A 23,418-nucleotide genomic window follows, 5' to 3' on the forward strand; every position below is an offset into this window, starting at 1 on the left:
TATTTGTTGTTGTCTGTTTCACTGTTACAAACACTTTTCCTTGTCCTCTTCTATGATTCTGCTGCCAGGGACCCGGAAGTAATCAATAGCATATTCAGGCTTGAAAGCAAGCCCACAGCAGGGATCTGATTCCTCGGCTGGTGATAAACACATTTTGTGGTATATTTATGGTTACATATTGTCGAAATTATAAATAAGCAAAAACTTGAAGGTGGGGATGGTGATTATTAACCATTTGAATTGAGGTAGCATCTAGAATCAGGATTTGAGACCCTGTTGTTCTTGGCAGTACACATGCACATATAATGAAAAGAGGGCCCTGCCTGTAACCTATGAGGAGAGAGAGCAGGCGGATACAACAATCGGGTGGGGATAGACCAGGGTAACAGTGAGCTGTTACAATAGTATAATACCCTGCAGTTTCAGTGTACCACTGTTTTGTGGGCATCACTTTGGAGTTGAGTTTTAAGGAGGGACTTGAAAGAGAATAATGTAGTGGCTTTTCAGATTGTTATGGAGAGCTCCTCCCAGGCTTAAGGCAAAGATTGGGGGAAAGCACCAAAGTGTTTGAAGGAAAATTGAACAAGTGGGCCATAAAGGCTGGAGTCCTGGGCAGAGCATAGGCATGAGGGGATTGTATGGAATTGTAAATTATTTTTAAATAAATCTGCCATGTAGCCAGTGCCCTTAGATCACCTATCCTTGAAAATATGTTCCGATTTACCTGGCTTTAGATCTATGTGGCCTTGAATTGATTCTTGGCCCAAATTTCCACTCCTACAAGAGGATTGTTGCTTAAAATGTGATGAACACTTGCGGGACCCATCACTGTTGTGTCTGGATACCAACATACTGACTGATAGTACATCACAGTGCAATATGTGGGGCTGAGAAGGGTACGGGATTTAATGAATGCTTAGTCCGGTAAGAGAACAGGTTTAAACAGAAGGAAAATTATCAGTTTTGTGGCCTTGATGATCATGAGAAAAAATGCCCAGAATCTGTGTCCAGCTCTCTAGTAACACCCACAAAGCTAATGTCTCTATAGCAATTCTAAGTTCCAAAATACTAAGTTATTCTGATTATTGCTGGAAACCTATGTATTGCGAATCTCTTGTTTAGATCATTAATGATCCTCTCTAGGATAGATCATTTTACTTAAGATCAACTTGCTTTCCCATTGAATACTCTTGCTATTTATTTTGGTTGTGGAGGTGACTGTTTAACATTAAATGATGCTTCGCGACTCCTCTGCCCCAGCACGTATATGAGTAACATATCATACAGTTGTGTAAAGCAAATCATATTTCTTTGAGTGCCTGTTGAGTGAACTGACTTGCCTTCAGTAACTGTTAGTCACAGTTGCTTTACTGATTTATTTATTTAATGTTATCTGTAGGTTCTTATCAAAGTATTGGATAACAACGATAATGGCCCAGAATTCTCTCACCCAAGTTACGATGTCACGATTTCGGAGGACATCCTCCCTGATACTGAGATACTGCAGGTCGAAGCTATAGACAGAGACGAGAAACACAAGTTGAGCTACACTGTTCACAGCAGCATTGACTCAGTCAGCATGAGAAAATTCAGAATTGACCCCAGCACAGGGGTACTATACACTGCCGAGAGATTAGACCATGAAGCTCAAGATAAGCACATCCTTAATGTAATGGTAAGAATGGAACATAAGCTTGATACCTAGAACACTGTCATTGCTGTTCAAAGTGTATATTTGCTTTAGTTTTTGGATAAGCAAAGAGTTTTCAGTATGTTAAATGGTAATTAATTTAATCTTTTCCTGCACTGCTTTGCATTGATTTTACATTTTTTATTTAAGCTCTGCAAGACTTATTACCGGTACATTTTATGTAATATGACATAATTTGCCATCTTGATGGACAACAAACAAGAAATGTTATAATCTCTTCATGTGTGGCCCTTTCATCTGAGATCATTTTCAGAGTTTTTGAAGAAAATCTAAAAAGTTCTTTGAGAAGTCACTCGCAGAAGAATCACTTTCTTGCCATTCACAAAGCTGCAGCCTTTGGAAGCATGGCAGCCTGATATATAGTTTACTTATATAGGTTTATTTCAAGGTAGATATTCATATACCAAATAGCTTCCAGCTACATTTCCAAACTTTGGAGTAGGCAGAGAAAAAATTAATTATCGGTTTGTATGCTCAATGTGCCTAAATTATAGAGCAGAGCGTGCTCTGCTTTGATGTGGAAGTTGCATATTATGAAGTGGAGGTTAATTTTAAAACAAAACATAGAACTAAATTAGTTTAAACACTGTAACCTACTAATTTTCTTTAGCTATCTAAGAACTCTGCAGAATAAGCCCTTTGAAGCACCACCAAGTGGCCTGTTAGATGCAAGTCTAGCTTTAGGAGGAAACAACTTAGGCATCATCCCACATACTTCTACTTATCTTCAGGCACGCAGAGCCCAAGGAGAAGGCAGGCCTCTGGTGAGTGAGATGTGACAGGAGCTAAGAAAAAGTGCAGACATGACTATAGAGACATTGGGGCATGGAAATCATTGCTGGGACAGTGTGCTTAGCCTCCATATTATGTGAAGTTTGCTTGCTTTATTTAAGAAGAACCAAAATATTCAAGGTTGTCTTACACCTGCTGGTAGGATCTTCACTGTAGCCAGTGCTGAGATTTTGGATGTGAGAGTAAAAGAAGCTACAGGAGTAAATAGCTTCAGGTCTGCAAGGTTTTGAGTCCCTCTTGCGAGGTTTGATCAATCCCTATTGATGGGAGTCTAAGTGAAAAGTGCTCAGCCCCCCCTAGCATCAGCACTATTCTTTTTACCATCGGTACCGTGATCTTCAAAAATGTATGTTCATATTTGCTGATACAAAAATCTACATGCCTATATGCAACCTATATGCACAAATCGGGTTTTTACATGCAAATGATTAAATAGCCAGATAACTGGTAATTGTGTGTGCAATCACATACAGTTATTTTTAAAGAAGGAACAAAGCTACGTAGATATGCCCTGTACATACTGCTGCTTTGTTCTCACTCTGTGGTGTCAGTGAGGGGCATGGCACATAGCAGTTTATATTATATTTGTCAGCATTAAAGAACCTTTGGCACAAACTCAAAACTGAACATCAAATGAGACATTACAGCATTATTTTGTATCACTTTAAAAACCTACATCTTCGGTGCGGGGCACTAGGAATAAATTTACAATAAATTAAAATTTAAAATACCCTCCAAGTCTTTTTCTTCTCTTGATTTCTCACTTTATTCCATATCCTCTGTTTGTCTGTCTTTTAGATTTTAAGGCCTTCAGGGTGGAAAAAAGTCTGTATTTTGTGTATTGTACAGCAGTGAGCACGTTGCCAGGGCTCAGATAGTTATTATTATTGCTAATAAAGTTATTTCAAGATGTTTCTCCTGCATTTTTTCTCTAGGTTCGAGATCAGGAGTTTCCCTATAGAAGAAACCTGGCCAGAGTCATCATAAACGTGGAAGATTCCAATGATCACAGTCCCTACTTCACCAGTCCTTTGTATGAAGCCTCGGTGTATGAGTCAGCAGCTATTGGATCTGCTGTTTTGCAGGTCACTGCTTTGGATAAAGACAAAGGAGAAAATGCAGAGCTTACCTACACTATAGAAGCAGGTTAGAGCACAGGGACAGAAAAGTTTGCAACATGATGCATTCTATAAACCAAAAAGAGTGATTATGCTGGCTTTAATTCAGAGATAGGGTAACACTAAGAAATCTTTACAGATTCTTGATCTAGCTATCCCCTGATGAAAGTGTACAAAAACTACAAATTCTTGTCTGCTGTTTTCAACATTTAAGCTACTGATCAGAGAGAGCTGACTTCATTTTAATTAGATGGCTATGGAGGCTTTTACCTCTAGGTCATTGGTTCAAATTACCCACAAGTCAGTAGTTGATAGTCATTCCATCTGATGTCTACTTTTTTGTTTTACTGGCTTCATTCTAGTGCAGTGGACAGGATGGCTTCATCATAAACTAACACAATGACAGCTGGTGCTAATTGGCATCTTTGTTGACATTTTAATCAGAGGAGCAGGGAGACTGAGGCCACTTTTGCTGGCATAGGGTATGCTATCTCTCCTCCTCCCAGCCAAGATTTCTATGCACGCGAAGGCCCTAGTATAGAGGCACCTTATACAGGTATAAAAGTGTTTTGGCTGGTACAGCTTATCTCTCTCACTGAACCAGTATAAGCTATACCAGCAGTAGCACTTTATTGCTCATATAAGCTATCTCTACACTGGGAAGGTTTGCCGGCATAGCTATACTGGCAAAAATGTTAAGTATAACATAGGCCTGAGTTTCCTTTCTGGCCCTAGAGTTGGTTATTCCAGAATAGAGCTAATAGCAAGACTTTTTGGAAAGTTCCATTGCCTTTGTCCATGCTGTGCTGCTGCTGTGGAAAATTAGTGGATGTGAATCCCAAGGCTGTCAATCCTGTCTTTTTCATGCTTTAATTTCCTTAATGCATCTCTGTGTGTATGCATATATATGTAAGAGGTGAACATTTTATTGCTTTTATAGATTTGAGTTTAGAAACCCTTTCCAAAACCGGAAATTAGAATGCATTCAGTAGAGATACTTGCAAAAAGTGAGAAAATGGAAAATCCTATCTCTTAGATTGCTTTTGTGTTGCTGCTGCACGCTGCATTTTAAAATAATGTGAATTTTCCATTTTAATAATAATAATACTTGGCACCTATATCACACTTCTCAATTGTAGATCACAAAGAGGAATCCCATACTCCATGATGGTCCCAATGATTAACTGAGGCACAGACTTCATTTATTAGACCTTGATCTCGCAGACTGATCTATGCAGGCAATGCTTATGCTCTCCTAGAGACCCATTCACTTCAATGGAGCCATGCCAATTTACAGCAGCTGAGGATCTCGTCCATTATTCTTAGTATCTTAAACATATGAATAGACAAACACTAAGCATACCTATGAAAACGCGGTTCAGAAAGTTCAACAGCTGAGCCAGTTTCCAAAATATCTAAACAATCCTCTTCATTTCTTATTGAGATATAAGAGTTTTCCAATGGCCACAAAATATTTATTGTTTGTGATATTTGTGTAGCCTTAGCCATTCCAGAAAAACTAAGGCTACATACCCAGCCCTGAGCAACAGTGTTTTCTTGGCTCTTTGACTGTCTCGTGTTGTTTAAGTCATAGAATCATAGAATATCAGGGTTGGAAGGGACTTCAGGAGGTCATCTAGTCCAACCCCCTGCTGAAAGCAGGACCAACACCAACTAAATCATCCCAGCCAGGGCTTTGTCAAGCCTGACCTTAAAGACCTCTAAGGAAGGAGATTCCACCACCTCCCTAGGTAACCCATTCCAGTGCTTCACCACCCTCCTAGTGAAAAAGTTTTTCCTAATATCCAACATAAACCTCCCCCAGTGCAACTTGAGACCATTGCTTCTTGTTCTGTCATCAGCTGCCACTGAGAACAGTCTAGATCCATCTTCTTTGGAACCCCCTTTCAGGTAGTTGAAAGCAGCTATCAAATCCCTCCTCATTCTTCTCTTCTCCAGACTAAACAATCCCAGTTCCCTCAGCCTCTCATAAGTCATGTGCTCCAGTCCCCTAATCATTTTTGTTGCCCTCTGCTGGACTTTTTCCAATTTTTCCATATTCTTCTTGCAGTGTGGGGCCTAAAACTGGACACAGTACTCCAGATGAGGCCTCACTAATGTCAAACAGAGGAGAATGATCACGTCCCTCGATCTGCTGGCAGTGCCCCTACTTATACAGTCCAAAATGCTATTAGCCTTCTTGGCAACAAGGGCACACTGTCGACTCATATCCAGCTTCTTGTCCACTGTAACCCTTGATCCTTTTCTGCAGAACTGCTGCCGACACATTTGATCCCTAGTCTGTAGCAGTGCATGGAATTCTTCCTTCCTAAGTGCAGGACTCTGCACTTGTCCTTGTTGAACCTTATCAGATTTCTTTTGGCCCAGTCCTCTAATTTGTCTAGGTTCCTCTTTATCCTATCTCTACCCTCCAGCATATCTACCACCCCTCCCAGTTTAGTGTCATCTGCAAACTTGCTGAGGGTGCAGTCCACGCCATCCTCCAGATCCTTAATGAAGATATTGAACAAAACCGGCCCCAGGACCGACCCTTGGGGCACTCCACTTGATACCAACTGCCAACTAGACATGGAGCCATTAATCACTATCTGTTGAGCCTGACGATCTAGCCACCTTATAGTCCATTCATCCAGCCCATATTTTTTTAACTTGCTGGCAAGAATATTGTGGGAGACTATATCAAAAGCTTTGCTAAAGTCAAGGAATAACACGTCCACTGCTTTCCCCTCATCAATTAGGAACAGGTTTAACTAAACTGAAATAAGCCACTCTCAACCCAAAATAAGAGTGCCTGCACAGCTTTATGCACTATATACCTTAAATTAAACCATGCAACTTTCTCATGGTGACAAATCCTAAGAAACCCCCATTCTTGTTCACCCCATCTCTACTCTGGAGGTTTTGTAAGAATGACAGGAATTGGAATTTCAATTAAGCAAATAAGAAGATAATGTCATAAGTTGTTGTAAACAGAAAACAGTTAAATACAGACCTGAAAAGCAGCCAAGCTGAACAATCTAAGTAATCATATATATTATTTATGCATGTGGTCAGAATGCAGGTTTATTATTTATATCATGATATCCTCTGGAGGCCCCAACGTAGATCAGGAACATTGCACTAGGAAGGGTTCAGATGCACAGAAGGAGTCCCTGCCCTGTGTGATGGGGTTGCGTGTGATGGTGGGGGGCAGGGCTCAGCAGCCCTAGGGCTCACTTCCTGTTTTTTTTATGTTCCTAAAACCTCATGCTTCAGGGTTCCTGCCAGCCACCTTCAGGGGTCAGAAAGGGATTCCCATGTATTCTGGGTTGGTTTTTTTTAATCTCTTTCCTCTGGTGCATTAAGGACAGCCAAGGCTGGAGATGGGACACTGGGCAGGGAAGGCCATGGCTCTGAGATGGCACTGACCTCTCTCTCTCTCTCTCAGGTGCTTTTGGCTGGTTCTTGCTCACATGCTCAGTGATCACCATATGTGGGGTTGGGAAGGAATTTTCTCTCAGGTCAGATGAGCAGTGACTTTGTGGGATTTTTCGCCTTCCTCTGCAGCATGTGCATACAAGTCTCTTGCCAGGATTATCTGGGTATCTCACTTAATCATTTCCCTGCTATTCCAAGGGTCTTGGTCATCTTCCTTCCTATTCTCTGTTTGTGGCACATAATAGTCTGCTCTCCCATGGGCGGTAATACTTTGGTTTAATTTTGGTTGTTGGGTTTAGTGTGCAGGTGCTGGATGGTGTTGGTGTTCCTGTCACACACAGGAAATCAGACAGGATGATCCGGTGGTCCCTTCTGGTGGCAAAGTGGGAATAGAAGCTAGGTTTCCTGAGTCCCAATCCTGTACTCTATCCGTTGCTTCATACTACCTCTTTATTGGTTCTGCCTCCACCTGTCCTTCCTGTGAACGTCTTCCTGTAAGGTCAGCCAGTGTCAAGAGTGCGAGCAGCTCCAGCAGAGTATCAGACAACTTACTGTCTGGGGGAGGAGCTGGTCTCAAGCTCTATGGACAGACAGCTGTGGCTGGTTTTGTCCGATTTGATTTCATCTTCCTTGCCACAACATATGACTCTATGCATGATTAATTAGGCAGTGCTCCCATCAGCCATACAAATACATGTGGCACAGCATTATGTTCAGATGTAGTGTGTTGGGGAAATACAGTCCTGCACAGAGTACATCACCATTCTACGGGTGGCCTTTTCTTTGAAAGAAATAGATGCAATAAGTTTGATTTATTGTGGCCCTCAGGAAAGGCAATAGATTAATAACCCTGGAAGAATTAAGCCCTGGTCATCACAGAATGAGCACAGCCTGGGCAGCTGCATTTCAAGTTCACCCGCACTGCCACACCAATATGCCTCAACCCTTTCCTAAGGGATCACCCCAGGGAGAGAGGGCACCCAGGTCTCTGTCTCTGTGCCTGTTCTATCCTTGGCCAGTCTGCTGTGGCTTCCAATATGAGAGCCGAAGAAATGGTGTTTTAGAACAGTCCAAATAGTCAAAACAAACTAAGGATGGGTGAGGAAACGGAGGAGAAGTGACTTGCCCAGTGTAAGTAGTGGGGGTGGCAACAGAACCGAGGGGTTTCTGTTCCACTAGCACTGGGCAGAGGCCAGCAGATCACTTTGTTCAAGGCCACCAGACCTGAGCATCTACCTGAAGCAGATTCCAACCGGCAACCTAGTAATAAAATACTCCTTGTTCCATAACCCAAGCCATCTACTCCCCTCTGTGCTGCTACTCTATGATTCACTCACTGGGATATAGTTTTACATCCCCTATTGTGTGTGTGTGTCTGTGTTCGGTGGGGGTGAGGGCATGGGATTGGTTTATTGCTTTTTTTAAAGAGGTAGACAGCAAGCCAGTCGAGAATTGCACATGTCCTACTATTTTTATTTGCCCATCTGTCCCACAGCCCACTGGTTCGTCTTGTCCACCTTTGATGTCTCATCCGTGAGACTGTGAGCTCTTTGGAGAAGAGACTGTTATTTACTGTATCCTTGTACCACACCTAGCACAATGGGACCTCAACCTGGTTGGCCTCTAGGTGGCACCACAATACACATGATAAATAATGTAGTGCTGTAAGACTATGGCTACAATGCATTTGTAATATAGTACATAATGGAGATGGAATATAAGATGATTAGAAATGATGTTTAGGTTATTAGATGGCCATTTTTAGGCTGTATGTTTTCCTCCTTTCTACATAGTATATCACAGAATCATAGAGCCGTAGGGTTAGGAGGGACCACAAGAGTCATCTAGTCTAGCCCCCTGTCAAGATGCAGAATTTGTTGTGTCTAAACAATCCAAGACAGATGGTTATCCAGCCTCCCTTTGAAAACCTCCAGTGAAAGAGATTCCATCACTTTCCTAGGCAGACTGTTCCATTGTCCTACTGTTCTTACAGTTAGGAAGTTTTTCCTGAGATTTAATCTCAATCTGCTATGCTGTAGTTTGAACCCTTTGCCTCTTGGTCTGCCCTCTGTGGCAAAAGAGAACAGTTTTTCTTTATCTTTTTTGTGGCAACCTGTTGTGGAGCCAATACACCCCTTCACTCTTTGGGGCATGGGGAAGGGCATGATAGCCCCACAACTGAGTCCCAATGACCACCCTGAGCCTCAGGGCCTAGTGGCCAGAGTCAATATGGCTTCCCTCACTTGCAGGGCCATGTGGCCTAGTGGCCCAAGTCAATATGGCTGCCCTCTTAGTCAAGGCTGTGTGACCAAGCAGCCAGTTGAGAAGTGGGCCGCCATCTAGGGGTGGCTGGCAGCCGGGGTAGAGGGATCCAGGCCATCCCTGCTCCACCAGGTGCCAGCCCATGGCCTTGATAGCAGCAAATGGATTCACCACTAGATTAGTGAGGATCAATCCGAAATATGCTGCCTTTGTCCCGGTTCCACAACCGGACCAATCTTTAGTTCCCCTGGGTTACTTCCTACCCTGTTTTCCAGTGTTGCTGTCCACAAGTCTCCTGGACCTCTGGGCTCATCAGCTTGCGAAGCTCCCAATGACTTGGGCTTCCGTGGGCGGCCCGGTATTGGCCTGGTCTCGGCACTCTTGGCTTCCACGATCAGGGGCTCCAGCAGCTCCCAGGAAGGAGCCTGCAATGAGCATTCTCTCTCCTCAGCCCCAACTGAGCTGGCCTTTTATGCTGAGGCTCCAGATGGAGCATGCCCAGCAGTGGCAAAGGGATGTGGCTTCCTCCACCCAGCATGTGGAGTTAACTTCTCCTTCTCTAGTGTGGGGTAAGTACATCCTGTCACACAGCCTTTCACGTATTTGAAGACCACTATCATGTTCCCCCTTAGTCTTCTCTTTTCAGGGGTGAAAGTGAAATTGAACTCTTACCGGTACGGGGGCCTCGGGTGGAAGGGCCGGGGCTGGGGAGTCAGCATCCCCCAGCCAGCCCATCCGCTCTGCCTGGCCTGTGCTGCCCCAGGGCTCCAGTGGCGATTTAAAAGGGCCCGAGGCTTTTAAATCACCGTCCCCAGGGAAGCTGCTCCTTTTGCACACCCTGTTAGTGGCCCGGGGAGGGGGCAAAAGGGGCAACAACGTTAAGTTTTAAGCAGGGTCCTTTGCCGCAGCAGCGCTATAATGTCGCTGTTCCTTTTGCGTGCCCCAGTTGGTGGTGGCAGCGCTTTAAAGTCAGCTGTACGAGCCGGTACCAGCAGCCACTTTTTACTGGTACACTATACCTGCCCACACCGCCTTACTTTCACCCCTGCCTCTTTTCTAAACTGGACATACACAGTTCCTTCAGCCTTTGTTCATAAGGCTTGCATTCCATCTTTTTGATCATCTTCGTCTCTCACCTCTGGATCCTTTCCAGTTTCTCTACATCAGGGGTAGGCAACCTGTGGCATGCGTGCCAAAGGTGGCACGCAAGCTGATTTTCAGCAGCACCCACACTGCCCGGGTCCTGGCCACCAGCCTGGGGGGCTCTGCATTTTAATTTAATGTCAAAAGAAGCTTCTTAAACATTTTAAAAACCTTATTTACTTTACATACAACAATAGGTTAGTTATATATTATAGACTTAGAGAAAGAGACCTTCTAAAAATGTTAAAATGTATTACTGGCAGGCGAAACCTTAAATTTGAGTGAATAAATGAAGACTCGGCACACCACTTCTGAAAGGTTGCCAACCCCTGCTCTACATCCTTTCTATACATCAGTGACCAAAACTGGACACAGTACTCCATCTGAGGCCTAACCAGTGCTGAGTAAAGGGATGCTATCACCTCCTGTGACTTGCATGCTATGCCTCTGTAAATGCAACCCAAAATTGCATTTGCTCTTTTTGCAACAGCATCATGTTGTTGACTCATGTTGAGGTTGTGAGCCACTACAACTCCCAGATCCTTCTCAGCTATGCTGCTGCCAAGCCAGTTATCCCCTATTCTGTATTTGTGCATTTGGTTTTTCTTCTCTAAGTGTAGCCCTTGCATTTGTCCTTGCTGAATTTCATCTTGTCTGTAGCCCAGTTCTCCAATTTATCTAGATCCCTTTGAATTTTACTATCCTCCAAAGTATTTGCATATAGGTTTGTCTTCTATAACTGCCTGTTGTTTCTGTTTCATTGTGAGCTGTGTCTGCTATTCCAGGCTTAAAGCCTCCATTTACTATAAAATTGAACTCCTGCGGTTTCATTATGCACAAATGCTCCAATCCTGGATGTATCAAAATTGAGGCTTCAGTTGCTATAATTTCTATAATCTGTAAATTGGGTGCAGTGAGGATGCTGATTTTAACAGCTGGGCTCAGATCATACACAGCTTCTTCATTCACAGGAAGTACTTTGAATGATGAAAGCAGTAGTCTCATAGCTTAATAAGAAATTTCGAAAGGAGAAAAACACCTTCCTCCCCATCCTTACATGCATAAGTCTGTGACTGTAACTAATTCCTATTAGCTAATAGTACCAAAATAAAACTACTCTGCCATACGCAATGTTTGTCAGTGCCAGCAATGTGCTCATCCTTGTGGGAATCCGCACCCCGGGCTTCTCAGTGAACAGCACAAAGTTTGGTTTAGCTAGCATGACCCTGGGCCTCTGTAGCTCATACGGGTGTGCGTATAGCTGACGTGTTTGGACTAGCCTCTGTGCCTCAGACCCTGCAGCAAATACGGATAGTTTTAGCAGTCAGGTACAGCTTTCAGAGAATCTGTATTTATTTACTTCTTAGGTCACCACATAGTTTGTTCTCCAGCTGGAATTTTCACACATGCTGCTCTCTGCACAACAGCTGTAGCAGTTGCCACTAAAAAATCACTGTTTACTAATGGTTACCACTCAGTGGTGTATGAGAAATGTTCTTACAGGGGTCATGGACCCTTGACTCTAGCAAAAAGATCCCAGGAATAGTCTCCATGATGAGCTACCATGATATCAAGAATGGTTTGACAATAAAAATTCAGAATTAGTACAGAATTAGTATAGGCTGTTTGGCTTTGGAATCAAAATGAGAAAAAGGAGCTTAGAGCTTGTGTGTGTGTGTGTGTGTGTATATATATATATATATATATATATATATATATATATATATATATATATATATACACACACACCGTGAACCACATTTTAAGCACTTACTTAAGATGCCACACAAAAAAATGTTGCCTAATAGAGGTCACATGTAGTAACAGTTCATTAACGGCTATTAGCCAGGATGGGTAAGGAATGGTGTCCCTATCCTCCGTTTGTGAGAGGGTGGAGGCAGATGGCAAGAGAGAGATAACTTGATCATTACCTGTTATGTTCACTCCCTCTGGGGCATCTGGCATTGGCTAATGTTGGCAGACAGGATACTGGGCTGGATGGACCTTTGGTCTGACCCAGTATAGCCTTCTTATGTTCTTAACAGTTAAAAACTTGGACAGACCCTGAAGTTTTGCATCTGTCTCCCGAAGAACAGTCAGAGAGTATATCATGTTAGTTAAAAAAAAAAAAAAAAAAAACCTGTGATCCAAACACATTATTTTCTTCTTTATACAGTCAGTGACCTCTCTATCTGCACTGATCTCAAAACATTTTCTACAAAATCTTATTAATCTAGATTTCTCTTCCCTCAGAAATCAAATAGTAAACCTCTCTGACACAAGATACTTTAATCTATTTTATATGGTATTGTTCCTTGTAATTTTTCTAAATTATATTCTAACACTTTGTAGTCAGTTCTTTGTAGCCTTGAGCTACAGTAATCCTCTCTACAGTTGCTTAATAGCCTGTTTATTTCAGGGCATGAATTGTTATTCCTTTATCAAGCTATTGGCTTATTAGCCTTTGATTCCCTTTTTGTGTCTCAGGTATGCAACTATTTGATAGTCTAATTCCATAATGTGGGGGGTGCACTTTCCCACATTTTACTTTTGCATAATATACATTGCCCAAATTTTCAAACTAGAGATCTTAATTTAGCTCTTAATTTCATGTGTAGGCACCTAAATAGAAGTTTCAGAGTGGGTTTCAGAGATATTGAGTGCCTGCACTAACCATTAAGATCATTTAAAATATTTAAAGATAGAGAAAAAGACTTTGTTTTAATCAATATGAAACAAATGTATAAATCAAGATTTTCAAAAAGGGGCTTTTAGGGCCATATTTACACACCTGAATATGTGGTCAGGTTTTCAGAAGTCAGTTGAAGTTGCCGAACGTTCAGCACTTGTGAAAATCAAGCCACTTATCTGGATGTCTAAATAGGGATTTAGGAGCCCAGATTTAGGTACCTGTTTTTTTCTATTCTGTGCAATTACTAGTATTACTGATAACCGCTTGTGGGTTAATGTGACGGTATCATAGTCAGATTCGTTTTAGAACATTGAATTTTCTGATTTTTCAGTATTTCACTTCTAATATAGCTTTCAACATTTATGTTTTTAGGAAACACTGGGAACATATTCAAGATCGAACCAGTTTTAGGCATCATCACAGTATTGAAGGAACTGGACTTGACAACAATGGGACAATTTGTTTTGTCAGTCAAAGTAACTGATCAAGGTTCACCACCACTGTCTGCAACAGCAATTGTACGCATTTCTGTGACCATGTCAGATAATTCCCATCCAAAGTTCACACACAAGGAATACCAAGCAGAAGTTAATGAAAATGTTAATATTGGAACTTCAGTCATTTTGATTTCTGCAATCAGTCAGTCTACATTAGTTTATGAGGTCAAGGATGGGAATGTGGATGGAGCCTTTACTATAAACCCATATTCTGGAGTCATCACGAGTCAAAAGCCACTTGATTATGAACGTACTTCCTCTTACCAGCTCATTGTTCAAGCAACTAACATGGCAGGCATGGCATCAAATGCGACCATCAGCATTCAGATTGTTGATGAAAATGATAACCTGCCAGTTTTTCTCCTCTCCCAATACTCGGGCAGCATAAGTGAAGCTGCTCCTGTAAACAGTATAGTCCGGAGCTCAGCCAACAACCCACTGGTGATACGAGCCACGGATGCCGACAGTAATCAAAATGCTTTGCTGGTCTATCAGATTGTTGAATCCACTGCTAAGAAATACTTCACTGTAGATTCCAGCACTGGCGCAATCAGAACAATTGCAAATTTAGACCATGAAACCATAGCCCACTTCCATTTCCATGTGCATGTTAGAGATAACGGAAATCCACAGCTCACAGCGGAGAGTCCAGTCGAAGTTACTATTGAAGTAACTGACATCAATGACAATCCTCCAGTCTTCAGTCAGGCTGTGTTTGAGACGGTCTTGCTTCTGCCCACTTACGTTGGTGTAGAGGTTCTTAAAGTCAAGGCTACAGACCCAGATTCAGAGGTTCCACCTGAGCTAACGTACAGTCTGATTGAAGGCAATGTGGACCATTTTTTGATTGATTCAAGTACTGGAGTACTCACCATAAAAAATAATACTCTTTCCAAAGATCACTATATGCTTATAGTAAGAGTGTCTGATGGGAAATTTTACAGCACTGCTATGGTGACCATAATGTTAAAAGAAGCCATGGATAGTGGGCTCCATTTTACACAAAGTTTTTATTCCACATCTATCTCGGAGAACAGCACTAATATCACAAAGGTAGCTGTGGTGAATGCTGTTGGAAACCGTCTCAATGAGCCCTTGAAGTATGGTATATTAAACCCGGGGAACAAGTTCATGATCAAATCCACCTCGGGAGTCATTGAAACGACGGGCATCCCCTTTGACAGAGAAAAACAAGAGCTATATGAGCTGGTCGTTGAAGCAAGTCGTGAACTAGATCATCTGCGTGTGACCAGGGTGGTTGTCAGAGTTAACATTGAGGACATCAATGACAATGCTCCGGTGTTTGTAGGGCTGCCTTACTATGCTGCTGTACAAGTTGATGCTGAGCCTGGTACCCTAATTTATCGAGTGACAGCCATTGATAAAGATAAGGGTGCAAATGGTGAAGTCTCCTATCTGTTGAAAGAAGACTATGGGCATTTTGAAATTGACAGACAAACTGGAAGTGTCAATTTAAGAGAAGCCTTCAACTCTGACTTATCTAATATAGAGTATTTAGTTATCATTCTTGCAAAAGATGGTGGTAATCCATCATTATCTGCTTCAGTAGAACTTCTTATTACTATAGTTAATAAAGCAATGCCTGTGTTTGACAAGCCCTTCTATACAGCTTCTGTAAATGAAGACATAGAAATGCACACCCCAATTCTTAGCATAAATGCAACCAGCCCAGAGGGCCAGGGTATCATTTATATCATTGTTGATGGAGATCCCTACAACCAATTTAACATTGACTTTGACACTGGCATTCTGAGTGTCATCAGCCCACTGGACTATGAAGTAAATTCTGTTTTTAAGCTGACAGTACGAGCCAGTGATGCCCTCACTGGTGCTCGGGCTGAAGTCACTGTGGACTTAATTATTAATGATGTAAATGATAATCCTCCCGTTTTCGATCACTCGGCCTATAATGCTACCTTATCCGAAGCATCTTTGATTGGGACTCCTGTGTTGCAGGTTGTTGCTACCGATGCAGACTCTGAAAATAACAAACTTATACAGTATCAGATTGTCCAGGACTCCTTTAACAGCACTGATTATTTTCACATAGATAGCACAAGTGGCCTAATCCTGACAGCCCGTATGTTGGATCATGAACTATTACAGCAGTGCAGCTTAAAAGTCAGGGCAGCTGATAATGGATTCCCACCACTGAGCAGTGAAGTTCTTGTTAGTATTTATGTGACAGATATGAACGACAACCCTCCAGTTTTTAACCAGTTAATATATGAATCTTACGTGAGTGAACTGGCCCCTAGGGGCCATTTTGTGACTTGTGTCCAAGCTTCTGATGCTGACAGCTCTGATTTTGACAGACTGGAGTACAGTATCTTGTCTGGAAATGATCGGACCAGCTTTATAATGGACAGCAAGCGTGGCATTATAACTCTGTCTAACCACCGGAAACAGAGGATGGAGCCAATGTATAGCTTAAATGTCTCTGTCTCGGATGGATTGTTCACCAGCACAGCTCAGGTGCATATCCGGATCCTTGGTGCTAACCTCTATAGCCCCATGTTTTCACAGAGTATTTATGTGATAGAGGTTAGAGAAAATGCTGCCCCTGGAACTAAGGTAATCCATGTAAAAGCGACAGATGGAGATTCTGGTATATATGGTCAGATAAACTACTCCATAATAAATGATTTTGCCAAGGACCGCTTCTTAATTGATAACAATGGACAGATCCTAACAACTGAGAAATTGGACCGAGAGAACCCTTTGGAAGGGGATATCAGTATATTTTTGAGGGCCCTGGATGGAGGTGGGAGAACGACTTTCTGCACCGTGAGAGTGATCGTAGTGGATGAGAATGACAATACTCCCCAGTTTATGACAATAGAATACAGAGCAAGTGTCAAAGCAGATGTTGGAAAAGGTCATTTGGTCACCCAAGTGCAAGCATTAGATCTAGATGATGGAGCTAATTCAAGAATCACCTATTCATTGTATAGTGAAGCCTCTGTTTCAGTGGCAGATCTGCTTGAAATTGATCCTGACAATGGATGGATGGTCACCAAAGGTAACTTTAACCAGCTGAAAAACACTGTTCTGTCATTCTTCGTCAAAGCAGTTGATGGTGGCATTCCCATGAAGCATTCCCTTATTCCTGTCTATATCCATGTTTTACCTCCAGAAGCTGTTTTACCTTCCTTTTCCCAACCCCAATATTCTTTTACAATACCAGAAGACACTGTCATAGGAAGCACCCTTGACATTTTACATGTTTTGCCAAGCCAGGGTGCTGTATATAGCACCGTTAATGGTGAATTGGCTGAAAACAACAAGGAGGGGATTTTCATCATAGACCAAGACACTGGAATCATAAAGCTAGACAAGAAACTTGACCATGAGACAAATCCTGCTTTTCACTTTAAAGTTGCAGCCACCATACAGCTAGACAAAGTGGACATTGTATTAACTGTGGATGTGGAGGTTAAAGTGTTGGATGTAAATGACAACAAGCCTGTGTTTGAAGCTGCCAACTATGAAGCTGTAATAATGGAAGGGATGCCAACAGGGATTAATCTTATCCAGGTTAAAGCAATTGATGCGGACTGGGGTGCAAATGGGCAAGTCACATATACTCTTTCAGCAGAATCGGAGCTGGACAAGATCATGGAAGCCTTCACAATCGATGGCAACAGTGGGTGGATCAGCACATTGAAGGACCTAGATCATGAAAAGAATCCCACTTTTACTTTTGCAGTGGTGGCTTCAGATCTGGGAGAAGCTTTTTCCCTCTCATCCACCACCTTAGTCTCTGTCACTGTGACAGATATAAACGACAACGCACCAATTTTTGAACACGAGGTGTACAGAGGATCCGTAAAAGAGAGTGACCCTCCTGGTGAAGTTGTGGCAGTTCTCAACACATGGGACGAAGACACATCTGAAGTCAATCGACAGGTTAGCTACCATATCACAGGTAAGAATGTTGCAAACCCCTTTACTTCCTGAAACCTGCTCTTATTGAAGAACTGAGATTTAGTACAGATTAGCATGAAAGTTTTAGCAGGATTTAAAGTACATCCTCAGCTTGCAAGGAAGTCAGTTCTATTTCTCTTGGATTTATTGTTCTTAATTTGACCAGAATTTTGTAGCAACTAGTGAAGCTTAGAGAGAGAGAGAAAAGGATTTGTGTGTGTGTCACTCTCCCTCACCCCCTCCCCAGTTTCACAGCCCAAGACTTCATGCTGTAAGGAAGTGTAACCATTATGATTGATGTGTCAGCATGGGAAAGATCAGAACTTAATGTATCAACCAGGGAAAATGAACAGCATTTATTCTCAAGAGGAAAGCCCTTACATTTCTAAGCACTTTTTTTTTAATTAAACCCTTCCCCTTCCAGAGAGGGGAATTTTCATTTAAACTTTCATTTAAAAATTCAATTTAAAAAATCACTATCTGTGGAAAAATTGATGTGCACTGTAAATTAGGGAGGGAGGAATACCACACTTTCCCCACTTACCAGAAGCGTCGTATCACAAACCAGGGCAGCAGTAACCCTTCTCACTGCTGTTCTGGTTAGCACCTATGCAGTAGCTACGTGCAGTATGGTGTAAACGTTAATTTATTACTAATCTTTTTTCCAAGCATAGTAATATTGTTTGTTCCTATCATGCTATATTTATTGCCATTCTATTTCCAGAGCAAAATTAAATGTCTGTATGTTTTGGGGTGGGGGAAGCGAGGTGGAGGGGGAAATGAGTTGTGTTTATTATGTCTGGTCTGTTGTCTGCATTCTCCAGTACATTTTTGCGAGTAAAGTTTTGGTTCCTCCTGCCTCCCATCCTGCAGAGCTGCTAATGCACCTCTACCTTGATATAACAGTGTCCTTGGAGCCAAAAAGTCTTACCGCATTATAGGTGAAACCGCGTTATATTGAACTTGCTTTGATCAACCAGTGTTCAGCCTCGCCCCCCCAGAGCACTGCTTTACCGCGTTATATCCAAATTTGTATTTTATCGGGTCGCATTATATCGGAGTAAAGGTTATATTGTAATAACCTTGTTATTATTGGTGTGCACCACTGTCTGCACTGGATAGAATTAGAACTGTTACCAGTTTTGTCATAGACTCAGTACTGCTAACAAGTAATGGGCAAAAATAAGAAGTCTCATTTAGCTCAAGTGGTGCATGGGTTTGTGTATTTGGAACTGGAGGATCTGAATTCTGTCTTAGGTTTTGCTATCAAATGGAGAATGGCCGTGGCATGTGGTATAGTAACAATCATGAAGTCTTAGGTCCCATGGATTTGTCATCATATACGTTCGCAATACCATCAGTTTCAAGTCATTTAATAATTCATTTTGACCACTTGAAAAGAGTCTTCATTCAGTTTGAAAGTAAATTCTTCCGCACCTGTAAAGGCTAAACTGGTATATTAATAGGGTATCACAGAATAGTCTATAAGGACAGGAGGTGAAGGATAGTTTTGTGAATAAAGAACAAAACTGGAAGGCTCTGCCACCCACTTCCTGTGTGACTTGGGTAAGGCACTTCCTCTCTGTGCTTCATTGTCCCTGTTCTTAAAACTGGAATAATAATGCCCGTGTTCTAGAGGCTTTGTGACACCTATATAATTATTGTCTGTCCAGAGCTTTGAGATCCTCAAATGGGAAGTGCTGTAGAAAAGCAAACCAGTGATGTTCAAATTGGGAGTAGTTTAGTGCACTGAGATAATTATTAACTAGCATTTTTCCCATTTATGTAAATTGTCCTGAAGTCGTCAATCTCCTGTTCTAATGCACAATACAGATACATTATGTATTAATCCACTTTCATTAATTTGAGAAAAATACCAGTTTAATACCAGTCTCCTCCCATAAGACCTAAAAGTTTCAAAACTATCCCTTCCTGATTTTGTGTTGTCATAGTAAATTCTAAAAATGCTACTACTGAAAAGACAAGAGGTTTAAAAGGCACATGTGATACCATTGCAACTGCTAGAACATAATATCAAAGAGGCTTTGCTATCTTCAGTTTTTTAAGACATCCTCTTAGATATGGAAAATTGTGGAATGAAAATCATCCAGAAACATTTAATTCTATTGGCTACAAAACAAATGTTAAAATACAGTTGCATTTTCACTAATGAAACATTTGATTCATACTTTGAGTTCAAAATGAGTTCATCTAGTGGATTTCAACATTTCATGACATCAAAATAGCTGGGGATTTTTTTCAGTGACTGTGTCATTTTGAAGGTATTTTGAGACCCAGATTATTGTTCTGTAAATACCACCACGCCTAAGCCATTCACTGGAGCAAGTATGGATCACTGAATTAAAGGGAAGAGAAAGTAAATGATGAGAATGGCATTTGGTGCACTCAGAATAGCCTTTCATACCTTTCCCTGAGGATGTGCAGCACACACAGAATGTGTGGAAAAATCGCCTTTTAGATGAGGCATAAAATCAAAACTCTAACCACTTGTGATGACTAAAGTTCCCATAGTACTTTCCCCAAGAATACAGTCATTAATCTCAGTGTTCTGGCCAACTCTTAATATGGATAATAACACTGTGCTTGACTAACATGCGTCTCCCACTTTCAATTTAATTTAGATACAGTTCCTCAGTTCAAACCTGTTCTTCAGGCTTGCTCTGTGCTGGTAAACAGCTGCCGTTTTCGAACCTAGAGCCATCTGCGTTTCACTGGTGGAAGATGTGATGCCTATTTGCCCATTTATTGACAGTCCTTGTTAAACAATTTGGGATCTGTACCGATGAAAGCCATGGTATAAAAGCTGGCTGTTACATATCGGAAAGTTCCTGGCAGTGATAGCTGGAGATGGAAGAGGCACTGTTGCTTTTCTTGTGAGAGCGCAATGTTGGCCAGTTGCCTGCAATAAACCATGGGCCCTTTCATGCGGGTTACTGAAGACTTGTCAGGTTTCAGAGTAGCAGCCGTGTTAGTCTGTATCCGCAAAAAGAACAGGAGCACTTGTGGCACCTTAGAGACTAACAAATTTATTTGAACATAAGCTTTCATGGGCTACAGCCCACTTCTTTGGATGCTGCATCCGAAGAAGAAAGCTTATGCTCAAATAAATTTGTTAGTCTCTAAGGTGCCCCAAGTGCTCCTGTTCTTGTCTGAAGACTTGTCAATATTGCTTTAGACAAATAGACAAGGCTTTCTTAGTGTTTGCAGTATTGCCTACAGGGCCCTGTAATTACTGTAGGGGAATGCCCTTGCTTGTGCAAATATTGCAGGTTCTGTAAAAGTATTTAGACATCTGAGGGCTTGTCTGCTGAGGGAAACTCAGGAAAGTTAAGGCAAATCAACTAAAAGGTGTGAAGTCACCTTCAGGGAGGTGGGGGAGGGGGCCTGACTCAAGACAGATTAAGTTACTGTAAATTAAGGCCACTTTACTCCTTAATGAGGGCATCCACACACCATGTGCATTGACTTCACAGCTCTAGTTGATTTACATTAACTTTCCTGAGTATCCCTATGTAGACACAGCCTAAAGTAACTGGCATAACCACTGTTTGAGGCTGTTAAGATTGCTTCCCTGACCTTGAAGCTGCTCTGCACCCACAGTTCCTGTTGAAGCAAGTGGGAACAAGAGGATGCTCAGCAGCTGAGAGGCTCAGGCCCTTAGTGAGGAGGCATGGACTATAGCAGCTTAAAAGTGTGCCAGTGGAACTCAGTCTGACATCCTCAGTGTGCCTGACCTACCTGGTCAGATGGTCTGTCTAGCCCAGTGTCTGACTGACATCTGACCCTGGGCGAGGGTGAGCTGGTTGATGCCCATCTCAGATAAGACTGAGGTGTAATGCTGGTGGATCGGGGGAAAGCAACCAGAAAATGTGGCAGAGGTTATAACTTTGATCCAGCAAATCATTGAAGCCAGTGCCAATGTTTCTGATTAAGAGAGAAGGATCCCTTAGTCATCTCTTTCTCAGTATTTGTGGAAGGGAGAGTTTATGTTGTTTGTGGTGAGTATTATTTTCTTTTTGTCTGTGTTTATTTTGCCTGGGAAGCTCAATGGGTATTTGAATAATTTTGGGGTGAGTGGCACATTTTTAATTCTTGCTTTGTGTGCATTTCAAGCACCTCTGGGCAGATCCTCAGTTGGTGTAAATGGCTGAAGTCAATGGAGACAATAAACAAAAGCTGAGGATCTGTCCTTTAGGGTATGTCTACACTGCAGTAAAACACCTGTGGCTGCCCATGTCAATTGACTTGAGCTCATGGGGCTTGGGCTGTGGGGTTATAAAACTGTATTGTAGATAAGTGGTTCTCTGCCAGGGGTACACATACCCTTGAGGGTACACAGAGGTCTTCCAAGGGCTACTCAACTAATATAGAGAGTGTTTCACAACCTGGGGTTTGCAGTTCTCAAGGAGGGGGTCACAGGATGAATTTGGGGGAGGGTGTCACAAGAGCAGGCTTGGTATTGGGGGGGGCAAGCAGGGCAATTGTCTGAGGCCCCATACCACACTGAGTCCTGTGAAGCTAAGTTACATGCTCCAGCTCTAGGCAGTGGGGCACAGGCTTCAGCCTCACCACCTGGGGCTCTGGCTTCAGACAAGGCTCACAAGTGGAAAAACAGGCTCAAGTGTCACACTGAAATGTAAGTACAATATTTATTTTATAATTGTTTGGTAAAAATGAGAAAGGATGCAATTTGTCAGTAATAGTGTGCTGGGACACTTTTTATTTTTATATCTGATTTTGTAAGCAATGAGTTTTTAAGTGAAGTGAAACTTGGGGTACACAGGGCAAACCAGACTCCTGAAAGAGGTATTGTAGTCTGGAAAGTTTGAGAGCCACTGGTGCAGATGTTTGGGCTTGGGGTGGAGGCCAGGCTCTAGGATCCTCCCTCCTTGCGGAGTCCAAGAGCCGGGGCTCCAGCCCAAGCCTGAACATCTGTACTGAAATTCTGTAGCCCCACCGCCCAAGCCAGCTGAGGGTGTTTTCTTGCAGTGTAGACATACCATTAGAGTCATTCAGATAGCCACTTCTGAGAGCCCTGATATTTGCGGGAGGAGTTATATTGGCAGATATAAGAATATTTTCATAGAATATCAGGGTTGGAAGGGACCTCAAGAGGTCATCTAGTCCAATCCCCTGCTCAAAGCAGGACCAATCCCCAGATGGATTTTTGTCCCAGATCCCTAAATGGCCCCCTCCAGGATTGAACTCACAACCCTGGGTTTAGCAGGCCCAATACTCAAACCACTGAACTAACCCACCCTCCTCGAAAGCTAAGGTGTAGTGGTGGTAGAATTTGGTGGGTTGTCTTTATCATTTGGGCAGCTCAGTGAGCATGTGCACTGTCTTAAATGTTGTGTAAACACTATTGGTTTTAATATGCATAAAGTCCCTACAGTTCCAGATAGGCACCAGACATTTCTAAATAAATAAATATGAAATCCAAAGAAAGAAACAAAATAAAATAACCACTGTAGTGTGCACTAGGAATAGGGAAGTCACAGTGAAAACTCATGTGATCAATATCTAGTTTTCAGCTACTCTTTTAGTTGTTATAACTTACCTATGTGCGCTTTAGTAATGATGTGTATCAAGATTTGTTTGTTTGGGATCAGCATGTTTGTGGATTTCATTGTGTCTAGCTGTTTTTTCTTTCATTAAACTTGAGCCCATGTTGGTTTTGTACCATGTGCTGACTAGGGCATGGGGGAACAGTCCAGTAGTCAAACTTCAAGTAACAAAAGATGAAAGATAATGCAGATTCTCTTAGCCTCAAAGTCATTCTGAAACGTTGCTTTT

General features: G+C 42.1%; 1 protein-coding gene across 1 annotated transcript in view; it reads left to right on the forward strand.

Annotated features, from left to right (window-relative positions):
* The window catches only part of FAT3 (FAT atypical cadherin 3), a 485,653-nt gene that overhangs the window by 363,786 nt on the left and 98,449 nt on the right, over positions 1 to 23,418 (forward strand). The window contains 3 exon segments of the mRNA XM_030559193.1: positions 1,400 to 1,675; positions 3,439 to 3,649; positions 13,529 to 17,602. Coding sequence (XP_030415053.1) covers positions 1,400 to 1,675; positions 3,439 to 3,649; positions 13,529 to 17,602 — 4,561 coding nt within the window.

Source organism: Gopherus evgoodei, chromosome 1 (assembly GCF_007399415.2).
Source record: "Gopherus evgoodei ecotype Sinaloan lineage chromosome 1, rGopEvg1_v1.p, whole genome shotgun sequence".
In the NCBI taxonomy this organism is placed as follows: Eukaryota; Metazoa; Chordata; order Testudines; family Testudinidae; genus Gopherus; species Gopherus evgoodei.